General features: G+C 35.5%; 1 protein-coding gene across 1 annotated transcript in view; it reads right to left on the bottom strand.

The window, feature by feature from the left end:
* Positions 1-356: 356 nt before the first annotated feature.
* LOC139710047 (uncharacterized) overlaps positions 357-25,241 on the bottom strand; it is a 41,764-nt gene continuing 16,879 nt past the window's right edge. Inside the window, exons 10-13 of the mRNA XM_071621994.1 lie at positions 4,556-4,691; positions 2,897-3,034; positions 1,947-2,158; positions 357-506 (exon numbers count right to left, since the gene is read on the bottom strand). Coding sequence (XP_071478095.1) covers positions 357-506; positions 1,947-2,158; positions 2,897-3,034; positions 4,556-4,691 — 636 coding nt within the window. The remainder of the gene's footprint in view (positions 507-1,946; positions 2,159-2,896; positions 3,035-4,555; positions 4,692-25,241) is intronic.

The raw sequence follows: 25,241 nt of genomic DNA, 5'->3' as shown, positions 1-25,241 counted from the left end.
ATCCGGCTTTACGTCCTTAACATGAACTTACATTGCAGAGCTTTGTATAGTGTTAGAGTAGTGATTATCGTAATAGAACATAACGTCAAGTGACCTATCACAGAATTGTGATTTGTATGGCGAACACGAAACAAATAGAGCATTGCAAAGCATCCTTATGCATCGCTATGCATCGCATGGCAACCCGCTTCTAGCAGGTAACGAATATGTGGATATACTTTAGAAAAGTAGAATATTTGAGTTACTTTTTCACTTCTCTATTGGAAATTACCAATTATGGATATCGATATTAACATCGTTTGTACAAGGGCACCTACTACCTTGCATATTGTGGGCATGCATCGTTCGATCCTCTCTTATCGCTTTAGAGCAGTTCCGAGGAGCTCGAAACGCATGCTACAGTGACCTTGCCAAGTTTTCGGGAGAATGCGGACGTAGCGGGCGACTACAGAGGCCGGAAGTAAGTTGGTAACCCCGGTGTTCTTGTCGGTGTTTCCTTTGAAAAGCTATCAAAGAAAAGACGAATAATTCACTCCTATCATTTGCATTCAATATGATTATCGCTTCTTCTAGATGGTGATTATTGCGCAGAAATACTTATATTCATATAACGATGTTCCTGAGATTCTAGCGATAAATCATGGAATAGTCATTGTACTATTAGAAAGCTGTCCTCATTTGAATGGAAGCTATATATTCGGCAATTTGATGATTTATTTTTCAAAGTGCTAACATCCTGACCTCTGCACTCTTATGACCATGCAAACTTTAAGGCAACATTACTTTATATTGCTTTATGATAGCTGTATAATATCAATTACAGAAAATTACGAGGTCATCCCACGAGAACGGCACCCGATGAATTTGATATTAAAAAGAAAAGGTGCACGACTCATAAAACTCTCGAGACATACAACTCATCAGTTCGACACGATATGCGATATGATGAGGCCCATTAGATCAACAGCACAGCTTAAAAAGCCCAAGAGTTCAAATTGACATCAGTTCAATTAACCCCCCTCCCCCCCCCCCCCCCCCCCCGGCTAAATGCTGGTTAAGAGTAAATTTTTTGTTAGTGCAGGGGAAACAATTTGGTTTAGGATTAGAATTAAGTTCAAGATTAGGATTAGGGTTAGGGTCAGGGGAACTGTCCGGGGTAATTGCCCTAGACCCCGATTCGACAACAACGGGCTTACTGTCGGTCTCGTAGACCTTGTTTGCTTTAGTATTGTCGAGCTCATGGGCTGTATGGTTGTAATCCGAGGTTGTCAAACCGTGACGTTTACAATTACTTCTTTCGATATAGAGGTTGTTCCGATCTTTCACGCTTACCGTCTAAATCTGTCACAATCACACCTTTTATGTCATTGAAATAATTGTCAATTTCTACCCACCATTGTAAACGACTACTGATTAATTCTGACATCTATGGTTAAATCTAAAGTGTTAAACAAAAGTCATGAAGTATCTCTTGGCGTTTGGACTAAAGGAGGCCTTTACCAAAATGTAATCAGTATCAATCTGTACCTCTATGGCATTCCTGGGCTAAGGAAATGTCTTCGTCATGTTTGTTTGTTTGTCTGTTTGTTTGTTTGTCGCATGTTCCTTAAATCGCAAAAAGGACATGTGATGGACGACGACCAGACAAATGGGCACACATAAGGGGAATCCAAATGATGCCTCAGGAATCCGTCGGGACGAGGTATATAGCATTTCACCATAAACATATGATATTGTAATTGTAATTTTTTTTATATTATAATTATTGTTATTATCATTATTATCATCATCATTTTCATCATTATCATTATTCTTATTATCAGTATTGTTATTATCATTATTATTATTATTACCATTATCATTATTATTATTATTATTATTATTATTATTACTACTACTACTATTACTAACATTACTATTATTGTTGCGAGTGAGTCTACACAAACCTTGGGCTTATTGCCTAGTCCAACAACGTTTTCGAAACTCGATGAACCGTCTTCCTTGTACTGGATACCGAAACTCGTCACCCACTGGCTTAAGCGAGGGTATCGACCCTGTGTGATGACGCCCATGATACGATGATTGGTCCCAAGGTCCACCTGTACCCATGGAGACCTATCATTAGATGCTGCGCACCACGCACCTCTACGCCAGCGACCTTAGGAAACAACAATTGTTGAGAGTCCTTATTTCTATATCAGCCAAAATACTTCACTTGAACACGAAAAGACTTCGAAAACGTAATACAATTTAGTCAAGTCATTGTAAAAGTACTCGTCAGCTGCAAGTACAGGTATACCGGATTAGGAGGGGGAAGAGAGATAGGGAGATGGTCCTCAAGCTTGATTCCTCTTATTTTTCCTCAAGCTCTTGACTTCCGATGTGATGTATCCAGTGGTTTAGTTTGTAGTTGCTCATTTTCATAAGCACACATTATGTTACAACTGGAACAAATCTACTCGTCAATCAATTTGGGTTTTTTTTCTAGAGATTTCAAGACCATTCATTAAAAAGGAAGAAATGAAACCCAAGAGTTGCTCTTACTATCCATTTTCTCTCCCCCCCCCCGTTTTCTGAAGAAATAACGGTATAGATCTATACATAGATCAATGACAAAATATGATAAGAGAAAGTAACCCGACAACACCATGGCTTAGATTGAATGGCAAAGTTCGTGTTGACTTGCTATCACGTTCGTACTTGATTCGTAAAATAATAATAATAATAATAGTAATAATTATGATAATAATAATAATAATAATAATAATAATAATAATAATAATATTTGTGTATTCAAGTCAACTTGTGACACATTATATGTAGGCCTGCCACACAGTGTTTGAATGATCTTAGCCCCGGAAGGGAGGGAAGGTAGGAAGTAGACTAGTTCACTTACCAGCTTGCCTCCTGCCTGTATGATTCAGGCGGGCACGGGTGGCGCAATCTCTATACTGGTAACAGGAACTGGCGGATAAGCGGGCATTTGGAATTCGTCTGTTTTCCATTCCCAATTTTTTGGGAGTACTCGCGTTGACTGCAGAACCATTCATTTAAAGAGAGTACATGTCAATTTCAGCCACAAAACTAAGTAAACAGTTTTTCGATTTCATGTATTCCATAAAAGATCTTGATAAAAGCCAATATATTATATACCACATTAAAGGATACTAATTGGCTATCAATATAAAGGGAAACTTTACGCATGGGCGAACTCTTTCGTTTTTGTCCTCCAAAGGACAAAAGTAAGCATTTCAAAAATTTACATGTTGCCTCTCATTTGCAAATGCCTTTCAAGGTAAAAGAAATAACAAAAGACCAGTTATTCAGAATCAGAAACATGATTGAAATAACAATCGTTGTCTTTATCTCTTTATGACTTCAAACAAAACAAAGTCGGAAACAATGACACTAACTTTATATTCTTTCAACTCAAATTTCAATGACAAAGGGAGTAAGGGCACAAACAATAGCCTTATTTCATTCCTTAGTTTAGTGCTTTCAAAAATTTTCCTAATTTCAGAAAAGTAGAATATTTGAGTTACTTTTTCACTTCTCTATTGTGGAAATTACCAGATATGGATATCGATATTATCATCGTTTGTACAGGGGCACATACTACCGTGCATATTATGGGCATGAATCTTTCGAACCTCTCTACCCTACCATTTCTTTTTTATTAATATTACTTCTTCTCTCATTTCATTTTATTTTGAATATGAAAAGCTATTCTTGATTTTTCTCCATCATTTTTAGCCTTTATTGATTTTTTTGGGCTTCAGAGATATTATATATATAATGTGATTGTCTTGCAATTCTACTAATGTTTTTATTGTGTTTTTTCTTTGTAATATTGTTACATGGAAGAGCACTGACGCATTAATGGCATCTTGTTCATTTTTTCTTTGTGCCTATGAAGAAAAAAAACTTTGTTCACTCATGCATAAAATTTCCCGTTTTATAATAAATTACCTTTCATATGGTGCAGAAGCTGTAACATTAACTTTTAGCCAAAAACTCTTTCAAGAAATATAACATTGAAAAGTGTTTACTTTCTTTATTTCCCGAGTGCTTATAAAACCGAACATCACGTAATAACTGAAGCTTGAAACTAACAATCCAGTAAATTATTTTCATATTTGGAATTCAAAATCATGTATGGGTGAACCTACTATACAGAAAAGCAGATGTTTGTGGGGTGGGTGCACATAAACATGCAGACCACACACACACACACACTCACACACACATGTCTCTTTATATACACATAGACATCCATATATAATATAGTCATACCTTAATTTGTTCAATCTGTTTTATGCGTATGTATGTTAATTTTTCGACTATTGGTTCCAGAGAATAACAAAAATAAAAACTATCTAGTTCTGCCTTTTTAGGTCAACAAATGATGTTTATCTGACTCAATTATTATTCAGACTTATTCAGGAGTTTTGAGAATAAAGCTACTAGAATAAAGCAAAAAAAAATACACATTACATTCACACATAATTAGAACATCTGTGTTTACACATTCAATTATGTACGTGAGAGGGTATACCTTCTCCAAGCAGGTCGAATCTCATGCTACAGTGTGTGTGACATTTCAACGGCAAAATTCGGACGACGCATGCATAGACCGGCTTGGGGAACATGTTGGTAACCTTTGCCTTCATGTTTCCGTTTCCCCTGAATATCTGCACAGATGACACAAATAATAAAGCATTAACGATGACATGAGCATGCATGAACCAATAAACGATGAAATACACGAACACAAACAAGCAGGCAGGCACAGATGTATACATTATTACCATCATCATCATCATCATCGTCATCGTCGGGCCGACAACATGGTTCATATAGATTAGGAGAATTCAAACTAACCTTTATAACCTTTATAAGTTGAGCCATGTTGCTACTAGCCCATGGTAGGACCCTGCTCTAGCCTGTAAGGCTTCATTGTTAAGAGTGCATGTGAGTTGGATTGAATAGTGAGCGAGATACTTCAAAAGGAGTATTCCCTAGTCTGGATACAGTTTGGAAGCAGGTTGTTAGATTACACCCCCCCCCCCCATTCCCCATCCCCTTAGAAATTTTCAAATCAGACTGGGATACTACATTTCCGCAAAAAAAAATATATATATATGTATATATACATATTATATCAATAAAGGATAAACTCACTTTACAACACGAGCATTTTGAATTATAATTATTTTCATCCACATGCTATTCACACCTCTTCTTAACCTCTTATGAGAATGCATAGGAAATTTCCGTGATTTTTAACCCCTTCCCTCCTATTTAATAAAAAAAATCATAGTTATAGGCCCCATTCACATTGTGAAAAGGTGAAATATAAGTTAATTATTAGTAGTGGCTTTAACAAAATGTGGTATCACGTTTTAAGTTTGCAGTCTTTGTCATGGAGGTGAGAAAAAAAAATCATCTGAAATGAATAAGCTTTTTTTTATGAAAACAAATCTTCTTCCAAAAAAAGGAAATCCTTGCATTGCCTTTTTTGATGAACGATCTGATCATATAACACACACTTTTTTTTTTCATTTCATGTATATCAAGGTCCATCTGCAAATGTGACCGTGCATCTCAAAACGAACATAAAGTCGCACACACTGATTTTGCATGAGGACTGAAAATAAGTGAAATGGGTCAACCTAGCCGAACTTGACTTTTTCATATTTTCTGAAAGAGCGGGTCTTCTTTTACATTATGCTAAAATTTGGTATCATAAAACGGACAGGAAAGTGTGTTTGTTCTTTAGCAGTTTGTCTCGAACATTTTTGGTAGAATAGACAAAGTGTCATTAGGTGTGTCTTTAGAATCCCTTTTTCATTTCTGAAAAACCTTGTCCACACTCTTCACTTTCAACTCTAATAACTTTTGAAAAGATAGTGCTACTCCTTTGAAAGTTGGCATTGATTATGGACATAATGTGTAAATGAGGCATGCTTAATTTCAGTTTAATCTGATAATCCCTTCATTGTTGTTACTCGGGTGGTTTACTTCCTGTTTTTTTGTCCCATTCATCGCACAGCCAGCACGCTTTGGTATAAAAGATTAAGCGCTTGAATAGACGCTTGAATTGAATATGTCTTTCCAATATTTAGATAGGTTAGGAGAGTTCATTTGATTTGAGTTATACATCATTTTAAAGCTTAAATTCTGCTCTTTCAGAATATGGTCTTAACTAAAAATTCATGTCTGGCGACTTTTTGTTTGGTTTGAGGTGCAGGGTCACAAATAGAGAATGTTTGAAGCCTTTTCCAGTGATTTCCCACCTGTTATTTAAAAAGTTTTCATCAATATTTTTACTCATTTCTTAATCAGTTTGACTCACAAACATTTCATATCAACACGATTGGCCTTTTTTTCCTTAGAATCTGTATAGATTATGTTTGTAATTTAGCAATGGCTCATTTGATTTTTTAACATTTCATGATCGAAAGTGTTGGAAGGTGACCTATCGTTGCATTGAGATATGCCTTATTAGTTCTTATCCGTCTGTCATTCTGTCAGGCACATCGAATTGGTTGATCTTCATAAAATCTTTGTAGATATACATCAGATGATTCTGAAGCCGCAAAAAGAATATGAAATATGAATTTGAAAGAAGAAAATACCTTTGTAGTACCAGAGGAATACTTCACGTCCGAGAGGGTGCCACTACAGCCTTGTGAGTACTGAACTTTGAACGTTTTCACCCAATGATGGAACCTGTCAGCCCTGCCTTGCGTGATAATTCCAGAGACAAGATTCTTTTTTCCAAAGTTAACTTGTATCCATGGTGACGAATCGCCACGGCCCGCGCACCATGCCCCTCGACGCCCGTTTCCTGAGGCAAACAAGAAGTTTTTTTTTCCGTTTTCAGTTAGGTATTAACTTTATCTACAGGTATATGTTCCTCCCATAATTTTTATCTGAAGACAGCATTGTTGCAGACTGTCGGCTGTAGATTCTCGGCTATCACCTTTGTGAGTTTTCACAGAGCGATATAGCCTGAATCGGTTTGTTTGTTTGTTTGTTTGTTTGTTTGTTTGTTTTTTGTTTGGGTTTTTTTATAGTCTATCGTATTTGTACGTCAACAAATATTACACAAAAACGGAACACGTTTCTTCAAATTATTGAAATTCCTTCGTCGATGGTTGGTTTCATCGCAATTGATGGAAATATTGACCGATATCGACGTATTTACGTTACTATTTTGCCATGAATAGAATTTGTGTTTGAAATATTGGACAATTTTGAAATACTGCAAGCCTGGTGAGGCCCTCGTGCATTTGAGTCCAGTGCCGTAGATAAACGGCACTGTTTGAATCTTCAAACGTGTTCTCACAGGTATGATGTCTTTGCAGCAAAATACGTAACTCCATTTCCCAAGTCTCGTCTTAACATTGTGAAAGTTTAACTATTGAAAAGGAGTTGATAATAATAAAAGCACTCTCGACATAGCGTTTCAGATTATATATTATGAAATATTACAATACACTAATGAGTTATCCTAGTTTACTATTTCATAATAGAAAAGGAAATTTGAGTTTTATTCAAAAAAAAAAGTTTGAGCACTTCCTCTTTCGCATACCAGCTTTCTGATCCAGTCTGGCCCGGTCTGCGCAATTGGGGTGCTGAAAGCAAGAACTGGTAGACAGCTGGTCTATTGTGATTGACCCATCAGCCATGCCCATCTGCGCGGGAGTGATACTGTCAGCTATGGCTATATGACAGGGATGGAAAACAATATGTACGTTTGGAAATATGTATTAGGTATTATATATATATATATATATATATATATATATATATATATATAAAGCAAAATGTATTTCTCTTTTTCTTTCTTCTTTTGTTTGCATTTATGAATTTGAAATACAATAATCTTTAGATCGTTATACGTTGTAGTAAAAGGTTATATCATATATACATATATAATACATATATATATATATATATATATATATATATATATATACGTGACCCTGCAAACCAAAACAAACATAAAGTCGCCAGATATGAAATTCTAGTTAAGGGCATATTCTGAAACAGCAGATTTTAAGTTTTAAAATGATGTATGATTTAAATTAAATGGACTCTTCTAACCTATCTAAATATTGGAATGAAAGCACACACTCAGGAAAAGTGTGAACAGAGAAAAGAGGCTCTGAAGTAGAGTGTCTATTCAAGCGCTTAATCTTTACCAAGCTGTGCTGGCTGTGCGATGAATGGGACAAAAACAGGATGTAAACCGCTGGGGCAACAACAATGAAGGGATTATCAAATAAAATTGAAATTGAGCATGCTTTATAAACGCACGCTGTCCTTAATTAATGTAAACTTTCAAAGCAGTAGCATCATCCTTTTAAAAGTTATAGGAGTTGAAAGTGGAGAGTGTGTGCAACTTTTTTAAGAAATGAAAAAAAGACTCTGAAGACACAATTGAAGACCTGAATATAAGAACGACCCAACTCCAATTTTTGGCCAAATTCAGTTTTACATGGGAAATTGTAGCTTATGCATGGACTCATCTTGTGTATAAATGATAAATCCTAATTACCCCCGGAAGTGCCTGAAATTAATGAGTTAAATCTTATGTGAATGTAAAAATGAAGGACTTGGGTCATTCTTACATTCATATTATAGCGCCCTCTCTCGTCCTTCTCCTATATCTATAGCAGAATATCATGTATATGACTCAAAGAACGACCCAAGTCCATCACACAACATGGCCTCTCCACAATTAATGTAAATGTTAATTGTCACGATGATATATGTTCTAATTTGTATATATAATGTTGCGTTCTCATCACACACTGAAATAGAATATTATTGGACAAATAAAAAAGATATGAAGTTTTTTTAAGTTTCCTCGAAATGGTCTTCCATGGACTCGCGTCGTTCTTATATTCATATACTCAATTTAATCTCACTATTTTGCCAAAAACTGATAAACTAAACTGCTAAATACTACTAAAAACTACTAATAACTGATAAACTGCTAGAAAACACACTTTCCTGCCCGTTTTATGATCCCAAATTTTAGCATAATGTAGAAGAAGACTTGCTCTTTTAGAAAATATTGAAAAGTCAAGATCGGCTCGGTTGACCCATTTCACCTTTTTTCAGTCCTCACACAAAATCAGTGTATGCGACTTTTGTTCGTTATGTGATGCACGGTCACATATATAAATGCGTATCCAGTAATTGTTTTCTAAATTTGGAGGGCTAATATTTCATAATGTCCAGCTATTGAGAGGACAATGCTGGTTGTAAGGAAAGAACTCTTCCTCTTAAGTGATACATTTTTTGAAGTCATTAAAGAGATTTTTATTCTACACCAATTCCTGTAAATGCAGTCACACACACACAGACACACGCACACACACATACGTGTGTTTTTTTCTGCCCCGCGCCCAATGTGAAAGCTGTATCTTTTGTTGACATTGATCAACAAGCTTACAAAATTCGCCTTATGGAACGCATGTCACACCCAAATTATTATTCTATACGTTGCAAAAATTCAGCGAAATTTGAAAGTGACTGCATTTACAGAAATTTGCGTAGAATAAAAAGTGCTGAACCAAATTTTAATATTTTTGTATCATTGTCTTTTACGGAAAATGCTCTTTCGCGTAATATCACTTTTAGAACGTAAGGTACTGAAAATCCACGGTTCCGTTTTTATTATGGGGGGGGGGGGGTCGACACCCGGTATATCTGTTCATATTTAGTACACAGAGAAAAAAATGGACTACGGGCTAGCCTCTTTGGAAGTAACAAAGTTATCGACAACTTTTTGGAAGTAGCAAAATGTATAATACTTTGGCAAAAGGAAGCAAGTAACATTCTCATCATGTAATTGTCATTTGCTTCCTTTTGCCAGATTTTTCATGTTTGCTAAAAATCTGAAATACTTTGGCAAAAGGAAGCAAGTTACAACCTTATATGATATGATTGTCACTTGCTTCCTTTTGCCAAATTATTTATATTTACACACAATCTGAAATACTTCGGCAAAAGGAAGCAAGTGCTATCCTTATGATATGATTGCCACTTGCTTCCTTTTGCCAATTTTTTATGTTTGCTACAAATCTATACTTTAGCAAAAGGAAGCAAGTAACATACTCATGATATGATTGTCACATGCTTCCTTTTGCCAGATTTTTCATGTTTGCTACAAATCTATAATACTTTGGCAAAAGGAAGCAAGTTACATAATAATGAGTTTCTATGGGAATATCAAAATTCTTCGAATTGTCATAAATGCATCTCCATATGACTTGCACGAATACCGACATTATTTCTCTTCACAAATTTCCATGTTGTCATTTGTAGCATTTGTACTCGATGTCACTTGCTTCCTTTTGCCAAAGTAGGGCAGTATTGTCCAGAGGTGAAAACTGACTTGCGTGTCCCTTGATCGCGATTGCGTCGAAAGGAAGACTTTTAGGGCGCTTTTCTCGAAACAGTGATTTTCCAGACGTCTCGATATGCTCTCTTTTAAACATCGATATCTCCGCAGCCGATTATTTTTTTTAAAATGTGTTATATATATATCAATTTAAAGCAGAAAGATTAGGGGATTATATCATGCAATTTTCAAATAATCGACCTCACCCGACTTTAGGATCATTTTGTTGTAGCGGGTCACATTGTTATGTGAGAAGTTAAATTTTCATGTCAAAATTTGAATTTTCTCTACAAATCAAATTAAATAATTTACATTCTAAACATTTTCAAGTACAGTCAAATCTGCCTAGCTGCGGCATTACAAGGGAGACTTCAAAAGATTGGTTGTTATAGACAGATGCCCGCCATAGACAGGTGCCTTCCGCATAATATGCTTTTTCTCTCAGATGGAACGGCTTTTAGTGGCTGTATATGGCATGTCGCCGGTATAGGCAGGAGGCCGCTAAGGCAGGTTTGACTGTATATTCATCACCAGATATCTGATTATGGACCTTAATACTAGAAAATATTGCACATGCACGACATTGCCCATTTTAAGATCAAGCTCTTAGTATTTATTCCCATTCACATCAATTATTACAAGAAATCATCTCCTTTGTTATTGCAGGACAGCGCTGTCTGAGGGATTCGTAATGTAAGTTATTATTGGGGAAACTAATCTGGCGGAGACATTATTTAAATTTCATGGAGATTACACTCAGATCTATAAAAACAAAGACACTCCCCACCAGGATGTCAATGACGATATTTTTACTAGCATTGCTAGAGATAATAAGTAATCTATTTTCATTAACATCGGAGCTATTGTGGCTCAACCCTGAGGTGCCTGGTTCGTAAACCCATCGACAATCGAAGCGGCGTTTTGTGACCTTCTATAGCCTTATACATGGTATAAGGTAAAGAAGAAATGATAATGAAAAAAACAATCAGCGTTCAGTTAATCTATTCGAAGTTATTCTATACACCTACGGGGAAAACAATCCTCTAGCGGTTGTACCAATTGCAGTATGCAACACAACCTTATTTCAGTTTTAATTCAGAAAATTAAAAATGTAAATAGTAAAATAAAAAAAAATGGCTTGATGAATTTAAGCCATGAGACTATGCTATAGAGTCAATTTTCTTCAAATGTTAGGAGCCAGGGTTGGTGTCGTCTTTTCGCAAATTATAGACGTAATTTAATATAGTTACATGAATGAGAACTCAACAGAGTCAAGATTTGGTCTTCAAAGTCGCCTCCGCTAAAAACATATGAACTGAAGGAATTTAAATTCAACTCAATTTAATTTCGGTTTTATTAAAAAAAAATAAATAAAAGTCCGAAGACTAACCATATGTCTTTACATCAAACTTCACAGCTTTCGGCCTACATTTTTTCAGGGAGACATAAAGAAAAGAAATAAAACAAACTGACATTTTACGCAACAACTGGTTCATATTGACACCCCCCCCCCCCCCAAAAAAAAGGGGGTCTTCAGTGGAAAAACGTAACTTACTGCGCTCACACTTCAAGATCTCTATCTATTTACTACCACTTACGTACCTCCGGGTTTTAAAAAAAAAAGTGCGGGGCCCAAAGTGATGACACCTTATGTATTCCTCTGTAATGTGCACAAAAAGTGTGGGGGCCCGAGTTCCCACGGCCCTCACGGCTCCGCCATGCTTTGAATATTTTCATATTGATAAATAAGTATTGGATTAAAAACCGACAACTGAAAATAAATGCAGTCACACACAGATATTTAGATTAATTTCAGCCAACTGCAAAAAAAAACACTTATGGGAAAAAATAAACCCAGCTTAATGCGATTATCGTAATGTGCAATCACACACACACACACACACACACAAACCAAATCAAGGCTATAAGTATTTGAAAAGAGAGTGAGAAAAAAACCAAAGAGAAATTTAAACTTGCAAGTTATACAACGCCTTCAAAAACTTAAATAATTAAATGCTTACTGTATAACTATCATTAGAATGACTGTAGAATCACATCATCTATGAATCAAAATGTGATGAGAGGTGTACTCTCAGATTTATTGCATAATTTTTATGTGGTTTCTTTGACATTTTTGAATATGTCAGTCACATCATTTCCAAAGCATATTTCAATTGAGAGTGATAAAATTGATTATAACTTCTTTCACGTTCATCCTTTACTGTTCGGTTAAACTCGCCCAACCCTAAGTAAGACCTTAACATAAGATAGAAAAATCTAAAATCATTTCAAATTGAAACGGATATCTGAGCTTCAGACGGGTCATTCAAAGGCCGATACCCATTGGGCAATATCAAGGGCCTGGTACAGAACTTTGCGATCGTAGCAAAGTTATTGCAAAAAAAAATGCAATGTTTCTGACTCAGATAATATGAAATTGTCATTTGGATAGACTAGATATATTTCCTCAGTGTAGGAACAAAATAATGATATGGAAAGAAGCATGCATACCAGATGTCAGAGATAGGAGCAGAAGGCTGACGATGAATCTGCTAGCCATGACGATGAACACCGCTTGGGCAGCGAGCCACTGACAAGAGAGAACTCAGAGATTGGAAAGACCTTCTCGTCCTACCGGTCTAACGAGCTGTTAACTGTCTGACTCCCCTCGGCGCCGCGGTAGAATGTTTGTAAAAACAGTTACTCTCCCGGGGATATGTTGTGCGCATTCCAAAGTTTTCTAACAGAAGGTCCTACGTACGCATGCGCACACAGTCACAAAAATGCACTCACGCGCGCACACACACACACACACACACACACACACAAACAAGCAAACAAACACACAAACTAATTGCAACATATATGCACACATACGCAAACCACATCATTACAATACCTTTCTGGTAATTTACCGCATCGAAAGTGAACCCAGTTTTTTTTTAATCGACTCTTTTGTCAAATGGTCATCCTGCCCAGCCTTATCGCCCCATCGAGCCCCAAAACTCCGAAAATAAGAGAATTTTCGAAATATCTTAAACAAGAACTATTATTATGTTTTTGTTGGGTTTTGTGTTTGTGTTTGTGATGTAATGTATTTTGTAAGGCAGCTCACCACAAGCTCTGCATTTTTGAGGTTCTGCCTTCCTGTACAATAATTTCATGCATGTGATTTCTTACATGAAAAAGATGGAAAATAAATGTTTCACAAGCTTGAAACTTGAAACTTGAAGAAGTGTCTCTCTAATAGGGGAAGGGGGCAGGGCTAGCAGCCATTGGTGGATGTGAATTATTCCAGCGTCCTAGAGATAACACATCTTGCTAAAAGTGGTGTAAATTTTGACAATGCGTTTCCAAAAAAAAAAAAAAATGAGAATCTTAAAACTAAGCGGCTGAGGGACGATATTCGTACTGTAGTTCCCCACGTTCGCGGGGTTTTAATTATAGTGTGCGTATTTCTAAAACTGGGAATACTCTCAATACTCTATGAAACATTCAGTTAGTTTCATATATGATAGACCATTTTTGCAACTGATTGACAAAGTGTCCTACATCGACGTGAATTGATAAGTGCTTTAGTAGTAGCTATGATTTTAAAAAAAAAATGGGCAGTGATGGGCGCATGTACTCGAGCAGGATTCGAACCTTCGAATGGGTACGCTCATGATATTTTATCGTGGCTACTACTAAAACACGGATCAATTCAGTGCTTATTTACGTCGATGTAGGGTAATATGTCAATTAGTTGCAAGGAAAACATGTCGACTGAAGAATTTCATGAATTTGAATGGTATATCAAGTTAGTAGCTACTATCAATGGCTATTACACAAACGGTCACAAACGGAATTTCATTTAGTATGTGAATATAAGAACAACCCAAGTCCATGGAAGACCATTTCGAGTAAACATAAAAAACTTCGAATCTTTTTTTATTTTTCCAAAAATGTTCTATTTAACTGTGATGGGAAGGCAACATTATATATACAAATGAGAACATACATTATTATGACAATTAACATTTACACTAATTGTGGAGAGGCCATTTTGTGTGATAAACTTGGGCCGTTCTTTGAATCATATGGACTTGGGTCGTTCTATGATCCATATGTGACCCTGCACCTCAAATCAAATAAAAAGTCGCCAGACATGAAATTTTAGTTAAGAACATATTCTGAAAGAGCAGACTTTAAGCCTTAAAATGATGTATCACTCAAATCAAATGGACTCTCCTAACCTATCTAAATATTGGAAAGAAAGCACAAACTCAGGAAAAGTGTGAACTGAGAAAAGAGGCTCTGAAGTACAGTGTCTATTCGAGCGCTTAATCTTTACCAAACCGTGCTGGCTGTGCGATGAATGGGACAAAAAAGCAGGAAGTAAACCACCAGAGTAACAACAATGAAGGTATTATCAGATTAAATTGAAATTAAATATGCCTCATTAACACATTCTGTCCATAATTAATGCCAATTTTCAAAGCAGTAGCAATATCTTTTCAAAAGTTATTAGAGTTGAAAGTGAAGAGTGTGGACACGGTTTTTCAGAAATGAAAAAGGGATTCTAAAGACACATCTAATCACACTATTCTACCTAAAATGTTCGAGATAAACTGCTATTCAACTACACACTTTCCTGCCCGTTTTATGATACCAAATTTTAGCATTATGTAAAAGAAGACCCGCTCTTTCAGAAAATATGAAAAAGTCAAGTTCGGCTAGGTTGACCCATTTCACTTATTTTCAGTCCTCACGCAAAATCAATGTGTGCGACTTTATGTTCGTTTTGAGGTGCACGGTCACATATACATGATAATATTCTGCTATAGAGATAAGAGAAGGATGATAGAGGGCGCTGTAATATGAATGTAAGAATGACCCAAGTCCTTCATTCTAACATTGATATAAGATTTAACTCATTCATTTCTGGCACTTTCGGGGGTAATTAGGATTTATCATTTATACACGAGATGAGTCCATGCATAAGCTACAGTTTCCCATGTCAAACTGAATTTCGCCAAAAATTGGACTTGGGTCGTTCCTAAATTCAGGTCTTCAATTGTTTGAAATCTATGAATAATTAAACTTGAAGGGCTTGAAGATTTTGCACCTGAATGTATACAGTCTTCTCCGAAAGTTATCAAAAATCAAGCAACTTTTCAGTCAAAATGATTTTCATATTCTATCGTTAAATTAACATGGCTTGGTGATTCATTATTTAATGAATAGATATCCATTGATGGATTTTGATTTTTACGAAAAGATAGGAACAGAAATGGAGGAGGCGTAGCAATATACAAATAAATTTGAACCATTCGATTTTACGCAATGATTCCTTGAGACATTCAGAGGCCATATTTCATACCCGTCATAATAATCGAAGAACCGTCTCCCAAGTCTTTCATCTTTGTTTTCAATTTCAATTTTCAATTTCAATTTTGTATCATGGCACCGACCCCAAACACTTTCATTTATATTTTTGATTAATCAAAGTTTGATTAATCAAAGAAATTGGTGTCTTTCCAGACGGGTTTCAGAAGACATAAGAATGATAATAATAATAATAATAATAATAATAATAATAATAATAATAACAATGATAACAATAATAATATCAATAAATATTTTCATTGGGGATGATCTAGCTGAATTGTAAAAGTTTGAAAAGCAATTTAACTAATGAGACAAAACGTCTTAATGACATTCATAACAACAATGGAATGATACCATATCTACAGTGTACTACAATAACAAATGATTCGTTGGGGTCATCCTATTAGACTGACACCCAAGAGTCATACAGCCCATGAGTTCGACATTGAAAACAGATCCATGAGTCATACAGCTCAGGAGTCATACAGCCCGTGAGTTTGACACGAATAGGTAAATAAATCGCGTGAATTTGTAAAAACAGCCCACGAGGTCAACAGATACAACAAGGAATTTAATGTGTCAGCCTCGTGGGTCTTGTTATATAAAGTGAATTAGTATAAGGATGGGATTGATTGAATCTGATGGAAATAAAGTTATACGGTATGAAATTACATTGACAGATTTTTGTTTATACGAATGGATATAAGAAATTGTGTAATACAGAGACCTTGAAAAAACACACGAAACGATTTTTTTTTTCGCTGAAAAGTTATCATCAGCTGACACATGTGATGAGATGTGGAATATCATAAAAACTGTGTTTCCAAATGATGTTTCGAACATGTGTGACTCACTTGCAGATTAGAGCACAGAGAGTCATTCTGAGAATTAGTCCTTACACTTGCATATGCATATTTCGAATTACGTCATTCGTCTGACGCTAAATTAGGAGTCTTTAAAAACATGCCGCACAAAGCTTCCCTTGCTCATGGTATTTGAACCTCTGAATAATTTCAGCGCTCATTATTTACTGGGCTGATTTGATTTTTTGTTACATTAATACTCTTTAATACGCGGCTCCTGTGGAAAGTGTCGAACAAATGGGCTGTTATGACTCGTGAGGTGTATAACTCAAACATGAGCTGTATGACTTGTGAGCTGTATGGCTATTGGCTGTATGACTCATGGGTGTGTGTCGGTCTCGTGACGTTTACCCGATTCGTTTACCTTCATTGATCATAATATGCTATCATTAATACCCCTAATTCTATGTCCGGTGCATGAAGTCACTCAAACATATACTGTGATCACTCATTTGTTGTTCGTTTGTTTGTTTGTTTGTTTGTTTTTTGTTTGTTTGTTTGTTTGTTTGTTTGTTTTTGTTCTGAAGTACCATCTGAATGATAACCCACCAGTACCGGTATTTTACAGAAGAATGAAATATTTTGACCACACTTCATTATTTTTATAGCGTACAGTCCCGACCATGGATCGAAGTGTATGACAAGGAGCATGTCAATGAAAAACTATTTTTGTCAGCAATTGATAAGCGTACTAATGTGAATTCACGAAAAACATGTAAAAATATCATCGCCTTGGTGGTGTATGGTGACATTTATCAAGCTTATTTACGAAAGAGATAAATTTTAGGATAAAGTGAGTTAAGATGAGGATGAGATTGATTGAATTTGATGGAAATAAAGTTATTTGATATGAAAATAGATTGACATATATCTTTTTATTGGAATGACTATAAGAAACTGTGTCGTGCAGAGACCTTGAAAATAAGAAAACGAAGCGATCTTTTTTTTTTCGCTGAAAAATTACCATCAGCTAAACATTTGCTGAAATGTGTAATATCATAAAAACCAATATGCCATTAGATGTTCCAAACATGTGTAACTCACTTGCAGATTAGAGCACGGCGAATTATCCTGAGAATTAGTCCATACAGGTATATGCATATTTTGAATCACGTTATTCATCTGACGCTAAATTAGGTGTCTTTAAAAACATGCCGCACAAAGCTTCCCTTGCTCATGGTATTTGAACCTCTGAATAATTTCAGCGCTCAATATTTATTGGGCTGATTTAATTTAGTATTACAGTTGTACTTCCATACTCTTTGAAATGCGGCTCCTGTGGAAAGCTATCGCTGTCAAACCAAGAACAGAACATTGTGTAACTACTGTATGTTCGCCTACATCGTGAACATTAGAAATGACATCCCCACCATCATGTCAATCAATTTAAGAGCGCAATAGATGATAAGGGTTTGCATTAGATGCAACGATATGTGATCAGGTATACCTATATATCGGGAGGGGTGTGGGTGGGGATTGAATATTGGCAGTCGGGGTGGGAAGGAGAAAATTCTAACTGGCTTCTTGTAATATTGTTTTTGTTGATGTACTGATGTATCAATGCTGTATGTTTGTGTGCGTTTTTTATGTATTCGTCACATTGATTTCATCGAAGGGAATTTCCAGTGTAATCATTGTTCATGTCATACCGGACACAACGGAAAACCTGCACGCCACAAGGGTCGAGCTGATCAGAGCTCTTCGAGTTTTCTATTCCAGTTGTATTATTTCATTCTTACTCTGTGATTTTAAGGTGAATAAGCTGCCAAACAAACAAACCATCACAGTCCAAGCAATATTAAATCCTAACTCACCATTACGATTTCATGGAGCCTGCTTTTACAATTTAGCTGCACAATTGAACAACTGTCAAAAGTCATAATGCTCATAACATACATAATCTTTACACAAAGCAGGCCACGAGACATCCGTTTCATGTGATCTGTCTCGTGTTTTTCCATTGACAATAAAATCAACATTATACCTAAGAAGCCTTTCAGAGTTACTCTCACGGATTAAAAGATTAGAATGCAATCAAAATATGTTTGTTTTCAATGAAATCTTTGACGTATTGTTTTCATATCATAACCAAGCGACATGCAAATTTTCTGCAATTTATGTACTACTTCGTAGGCCCTACATAGGCACAGAAGGTCATCAATATATTATTGCAAAATATAAGTCAGAGCGATTTCCTACTTTGTGACCTCCCCCCCCCCCCCCCCCGAAAAAAAAGAAACGATTTCATTTTTTTCATGGACTCTCAATGACAATGATGATGATGTCAATCTCCACTAACAATAGCACCTGCTACTCTCTGTATCTACATTCCTTCGTACGCAAAAATTGATTTCAGCTTAAAAACCCCTGTTTACCATTTTGAGCAGTGACTTGAAAGAAAACAAAATGTTTAAAGGTCGATCACCAGTGTACACTTTGCCGTGAATCCCAAAATGAAAGGAGATATCACTATTTTTCTCTATAAACTACATAATAAACGGTTTATTCTAGGAATAATTTGAGTAATTCTGTTGTTCACATTTTGTATAAAAAACTAGTTTATGTAACATAGATTATGATGGGTAACATTTTTTCTGGGTTGTTGCTATCCCTAGCTCACATTTTAACACTATTTTGAAGCACTAAGCTGGGTTTTTGCTTCATTCGCAAATAGTTAATAGAGTCTTTAAAGTGGAATGACGATTTTGAAGGGGTTTTTTTCCCCCACAGCGCCGCCATTAAAGTAGTGGAAGAAACTCGAAATGCCAATTCAGTATTGCTTAGAGGAAAAAAAAATGAAAAAGGCTATTTTTTCATTAGTATAAGGCTGCTTCTTGAAATAGGTATCTGATTGTAGGCAATGCTTATATCAAATTTTATATAAAATGGATAACTTTATCAACGAAGACGAAACATAAGTATGCGGGTCTTTTAATACTAATAAATTACCTTTTATACGCACTTTTATTCCTTTGATCATTAGCCTGATTGAAAGCTCTAACACGTTAGTCTGACTGCTGCTTTACTTTTTATAGCATCACCATAGATTACACAATAATAACACTGGCCGCCATTTCCAGCCCTCATTCTCAGTTATGCCCAGACACTATAGGCTAATAAGTTTCCAACCCAATTTTATCATATTTGCATTCGAATTATATGAGAAATCGTTCTAATTCAAGCAATTTTCTTCAGTGTTTTTAGTCTACAGTCGTCACGGTGAGGAGTGCTTATCGTTCTCCTATATAGAAATATGAATAGGCTGACACATTATGCGTTCGACTTTAGCCTAAGGGTCGTTGTTACACTAACACGCCATTTTTTTTTTCTTTTTGTCCAGTCCGGTCTATCCAAAAAAAAAAATGGTCCAAAAGTACTAACAAATTAAATCATCCGATTTGCAACCACCAAATAAAAAAAATCACAGGTGAGTTATTTTTTCCTTTCTATCCTTTCCTGCTTGTTTCACTTGTTTGATGAGCTGTTCAGTTCTTGTGTTTTGATGAAATAATTTTATTTTCTTCATTTATTGCAAATTTTATTATGTCTCTACAAAAGCACAGGATTTGAGAAAAAGTTGTTGTTGTCCTTAAATCAAACATCGAAACGAAACGAAAAAAGAAATACTTCGGTCTGAAGAAAAATAATAGAAACATCCAAGCAAATTATACAGGCACCAAGGAGATCAATATACTTGTAGATAAGAACAAAAAGGTAGAGTCCTTAACAGTCCTTATTAGTTGACGAAAATGCAAGGCTACTAGTTGGCCTTTCCTAGTCTTATTCTATCTCTTCTGGATGCGTATTTACTCATAGCAATCATCAAGGAAACCCATTGTACAAGATTTAATCTGTTTTGCATGACATAATACGCTGTTTTCTCTCTTTATAAATGAGTTGTGCTCGCTAGTTTGGAACACTGGGAAGTATTGGAAAATGTAATGGATAATCCCCTATCTGTACTCATTGAGTCGAGTCTTCACATGCTAATAGTCAAGGCGATAACTCCTGTAAGGGGCATAATTAAGGAGTTCGCTAAACCCACCCCGCAGAAAAGGTTTGCCAACACAAAAAATGGGACCTCCAGGAACACCCCCAGGTAGTATGTGATAAAAATTATCCTAACAACTGTTTTGGGATGTTATTCTTTATATTGTGAGATAATGTTGTTGTGTTTTGTGTCATTGTTTTTTTGTATGTTTCCAGATTATAAGTTATGTAGTGTATGTCGTAGGCAAGTATTAAAGACTTCTGAATCAATTTGTAATTCATGTTTCCAAGCAGATGATATTAGTTTCTCTTTTCATGAGGTGAATATTGGTAATTTTGATTATATTTTACCAGAGGATTCCAGTAACGTAATAAATTGTAGCAATTGTGAAAACAAAAACGTTTTTTTTTCTGTGATTCACTTTAATTGTAGGAGTATCAAGAAAAATATTGACAACTTTCGCAGTGTGATTGCCGATATTTCTTGCCAACTTTCATGTATAGCTTTGACAGAAACCTGGCTTTCTACACATAATCAATCAATATGACAGGGTATGTTTTTACCTGATGTGGTAGGACAAGTAAACGTGGAGGAGGTGTTGGTTATTTGATCAAGAATGGTATGAGATATAAGCGAAGGAATGATCTAGATGTTTTTTGATTCTTTCATAGAATCAATTTTCATTGAAATATATTCCAAATCAAACAATATAATTCTTGCCATTATGTAACCATTATGTACAGGCCTCCCGGTCAAACTATGAATGAGTTTTTGCCTGCTTTCGAAAAATCACTCAGTGCCATATCTAGAGAAATTGAACACTGTTTTCTCATCGGGGATTTTAATATTGATCTTTTAGCAACGATTTCTAATCCACATGTTAATAGTTTTATTGATTTGGTAACCTCATTCTCTTTTACACCACTTATCCTAAATCCCACTAGGATAACACAAAATTCTGCAACTCTTATTGATAACATCTCCACAAATAATATTACTAATGTACTGAAATCTGGAGTTTTGGTAAATGATGTTAGTGATCATTTAATTGTATTTACAGTTGTCAGGTTTGAAAAGTATAACTGATCTCAATCTAACTGTTACAAGAGATTTGATGTTGAGAGTATTAGTGAATTTCAAAGATTACTTGGGTCCTTCGACTGGAATGATGTGTATAGGAGCAGTGATGTTGATAGATTTCAGATTTTTATCGACAAGGTGACAACCGCATAAAATCAATGTTTTCCTCTGAAAGAAGTACGATGTAAAAAGCTGATATTAATCCATGGTTTACCAAGGAATTAAGAAAGATGTGTAAGAAAAAATATATTTTGTAATGATTATTTCAGGTCAAATGGGACTGACATTGTAGATAACTTGCCTCCTGCTGCAAATTCTTTTCGTGATTTTTTTTTGCCCAAGAGAGCTTGCTTAGATTCTTTTTTTTTCCTAAGACCCATACAACTAAATCAAATTCTTAAGACAGCTATTGAGCTAAAACCAAACAAAAGTCCTGGTTATGATGATATTGATTCTGAAGTTATAAAGAAATCTATCTATTATCTTGACACTCCTCTGAGTAGTATTTTTAAAGGGATCGTACAGTTCTGGTTGAGACATAATTTCAGGTTTCTAACATTTTTTGGTGAGATAATGAGAAACCTCTTATAAAATATGAAAGAGCATGTAATTCTATGAGGAATTCAACGTTTATTTGATGACAATTGGTTTTGGAATGGCTGAGATATCCAAGAAAGAGCGATTCTAATAAAGTGTGGGACCCACACTTTATTACGATCGCTTTGTTTTACTTTGTTTTTGGATGTTTCAGTTATTCCAAACCCGATTTTCATCAAATAAACTTTGAATTCCTCTTAATCTGGTATGCTCTGTACTATATAATAAGTGTTTTCTTGGTATCTTGCAAAAAGTTAAAAGCCCAATTCTCATCTCCACCTATACTGTACTATCCCTTTAATCTTTCATTCGAACAAGGTGTCTTCCCACGTTCGTTAAAGATTGCCAAAGTTGTTCCTGTCTATAAAATAGGTGACACTTCCATCCCATCAAACCATAGGCCCATTTCTATCTTATCTGTATTTTCTAAGTTATTTGAAAAACTTGTTCACAAGCGAATGATGTCATACCTATGTTATAAAAATATATTATATGCAAAACAATTTTGGATTCAGACCAGTGTATTCAACATATATGGCATTACTTGACTTTTGTAACAAAGTTGTTCATGCATATGAGAGAAAGGAATATGTAATAGGTATGTTTTTAGACCTCTCAAAGGCTTTTGATTGTATCAGTCACAACATTCTTTTAGACAAATTGCAGTACTACGGCATCAGAGGGATAACCTTAGACTGGTTCAAGAGCTATCTTCAGAATCGTATCCAGTATGTTTGTGTTAAATGGACATTCCTGTGCTATGTAGTCTATCAATGTTGGTGTACCTCAGGGATCTGTTTTATAGGCCCTTTGCTTTTTATATTGTACATTCATGATTTGCAATATGCTAGTAACATTTTAGAAGCCATTTTATATGCTAATGATAGCAATCTATTTATTTCTGGGAAATCCAAGGCTTCTTCAGATCGAGCGTTGTGGGAAGGACTTCCCACGAGCCGACGTAGCTGGCGCACGCCGATCTGAGAAAGTCTTATCAAGCAAAGGTAATTTCCACTGATCGTGATAGAATGAACGCTCATCCAGATAACTTTCCAATCAGATGAATCTTTTCAGCGACTTATCGACTGCCATTTTGAGACCAGCTTGAAAGTTTAGTATTGCCTTTGATTAACTTTTCCCCCTATATACCTACCATTGTTGAAGGTTACAATTTCATAACTATAGAAGGAATTCAGTATGCACTGAATTGGGACACTTTAAAAGATATTTCGCATTTTTTTTTCGCAGAATTTTAACCTGTTCCACCCATGGGTCATCAGCAGTCTGGACTATTATAATGTCATGTATCCAGGGGACAATGTCATGCTGCAATATCTCAGAATTAAAGCGTCTTACGTAACATCCCTCCCTCGCTGATGTATGGTCATACCCTTGTTGATGTCTACTTTACTTGTAAATGCTACATGTATCTCTTATTTAAAAGTATATTTATACGTGTTTATTGGTTGTTGTGGGTGTTTGTTGTTGTGGTTGTTGTTGCTGTTGTTTACTTGGAGATGAACTTTCATATGTGACCGTGCATCACAAAACAAAAAGTCGCACTCCTTGATTTTTACGTGAGGATGGGACAACCGAGTCAATCTTGAGTTTTTCATATTTTCTGAAAGAGCTATCGTTCGACATTATTCTTTACTTTGGGATCATAATATGAATGTAAAAGTTTGTTTTCAGCAATTTTTCTAAAAACATTTTTTTTTTTTTGGGGGGGGGGGGAATAGAATGATCACGGTATGTCTTCGAGTCCCCTTTCCAATTCTTGAAATCATTTGCACACTCTTCACTTTCAAGTCTAATAACCTTTGAAAAAATATATAAATTTCTACTGCTTTGACAGCTGGTATTGGTCATGGACAGAATGTGTTTATAGAACATGCTCAATTTCACCTTGCTCTGATAATCTTTTCATTGTTGTTGTTTCAGTGATTTACATCATGTGTTTTGCCCTTTTCATTTCACAGCTAACACAGCTTGGTTTGGATTAAGCGCTTAAATAGACCCTATATTTCAGAGCCTCTTTTCTCAGATCACATTTTCCACAGCGCGTGCTTTCTTTCCGGTATTTATATAGCTTAGGAGAGTCCATTTTATTTTGAATTCAATTACATACTATTTTAAAGCTTAGAGTCTGCTCTTTCAGGATCTGCGCTTACCTCAAAATCCATGTCTGGCGACCTTTTTGTTGGTTTTGTGATGCAGGGTCAGATATGCAAAGAATAGTGTATCAAGTTATTTCATGCTGCCATAATTTATGTCATTATTTTATTGGGTTTAACGAATTTTTTGATAGAGAGTGGATGGACTCGTTGCATGAATTTCGTTCATGTAATGTTTCACATGTTTCACGGACACGCTCTAGAACACTGACAATCCACGGTTTATATTTAGTAATCACCTTTATTTACCATGAAAAAAAAAATACAGTATGAAATACAAAGCAAGGACAAGACAAAATTGAAAAGAACGAACACAAATACATGATCTCTAATCACCAAAGAGACTATTAAAGATAACACAATAGTTTTAAATGATTCCGTATCTTAGACTTCCGGCGCTTTTGGAACCTGGGTGCAACCTTGCATTTCCCCTTGAGGATAGTCGCATGAAAATTTAATTTAAGTATTGTACCTCTGTTTAATTGAATGGTGAAAGCCTCGACAATATAAATGAGCATTATTTGACAACCTGTATAATTAGCATATTCAGATTAGGTAAGAATGTATGTACTTTTGTACATATAATTTCTTAATGTAGGTCATTGTTAACTTAATGTTCATATTTGCCGAGGGGAATAATTTTGTGAAAGATATGTTTATGAAGAATTTCTTTGAATAACGAAACGGACAACATAATCATGTGATTACTTAAATTAGAGACATGTAAGACATTTTCATTACAGATT

Source organism: Diadema antillarum, unplaced genomic scaffold (genome assembly GCF_040938485.1).
Source record: "Diadema antillarum isolate AM-2024a unplaced genomic scaffold, OU_Dant_1.0 seq00001495_RagTag, whole genome shotgun sequence".
In the NCBI taxonomy this organism is placed as follows: domain Eukaryota; kingdom Metazoa; phylum Echinodermata; class Echinoidea; order Diadematoida; family Diadematidae; genus Diadema; species Diadema antillarum.
Note: the sequence above shows the minus strand (reverse complement) of the source record. Positions and strands in the feature narration are given on the sequence as shown.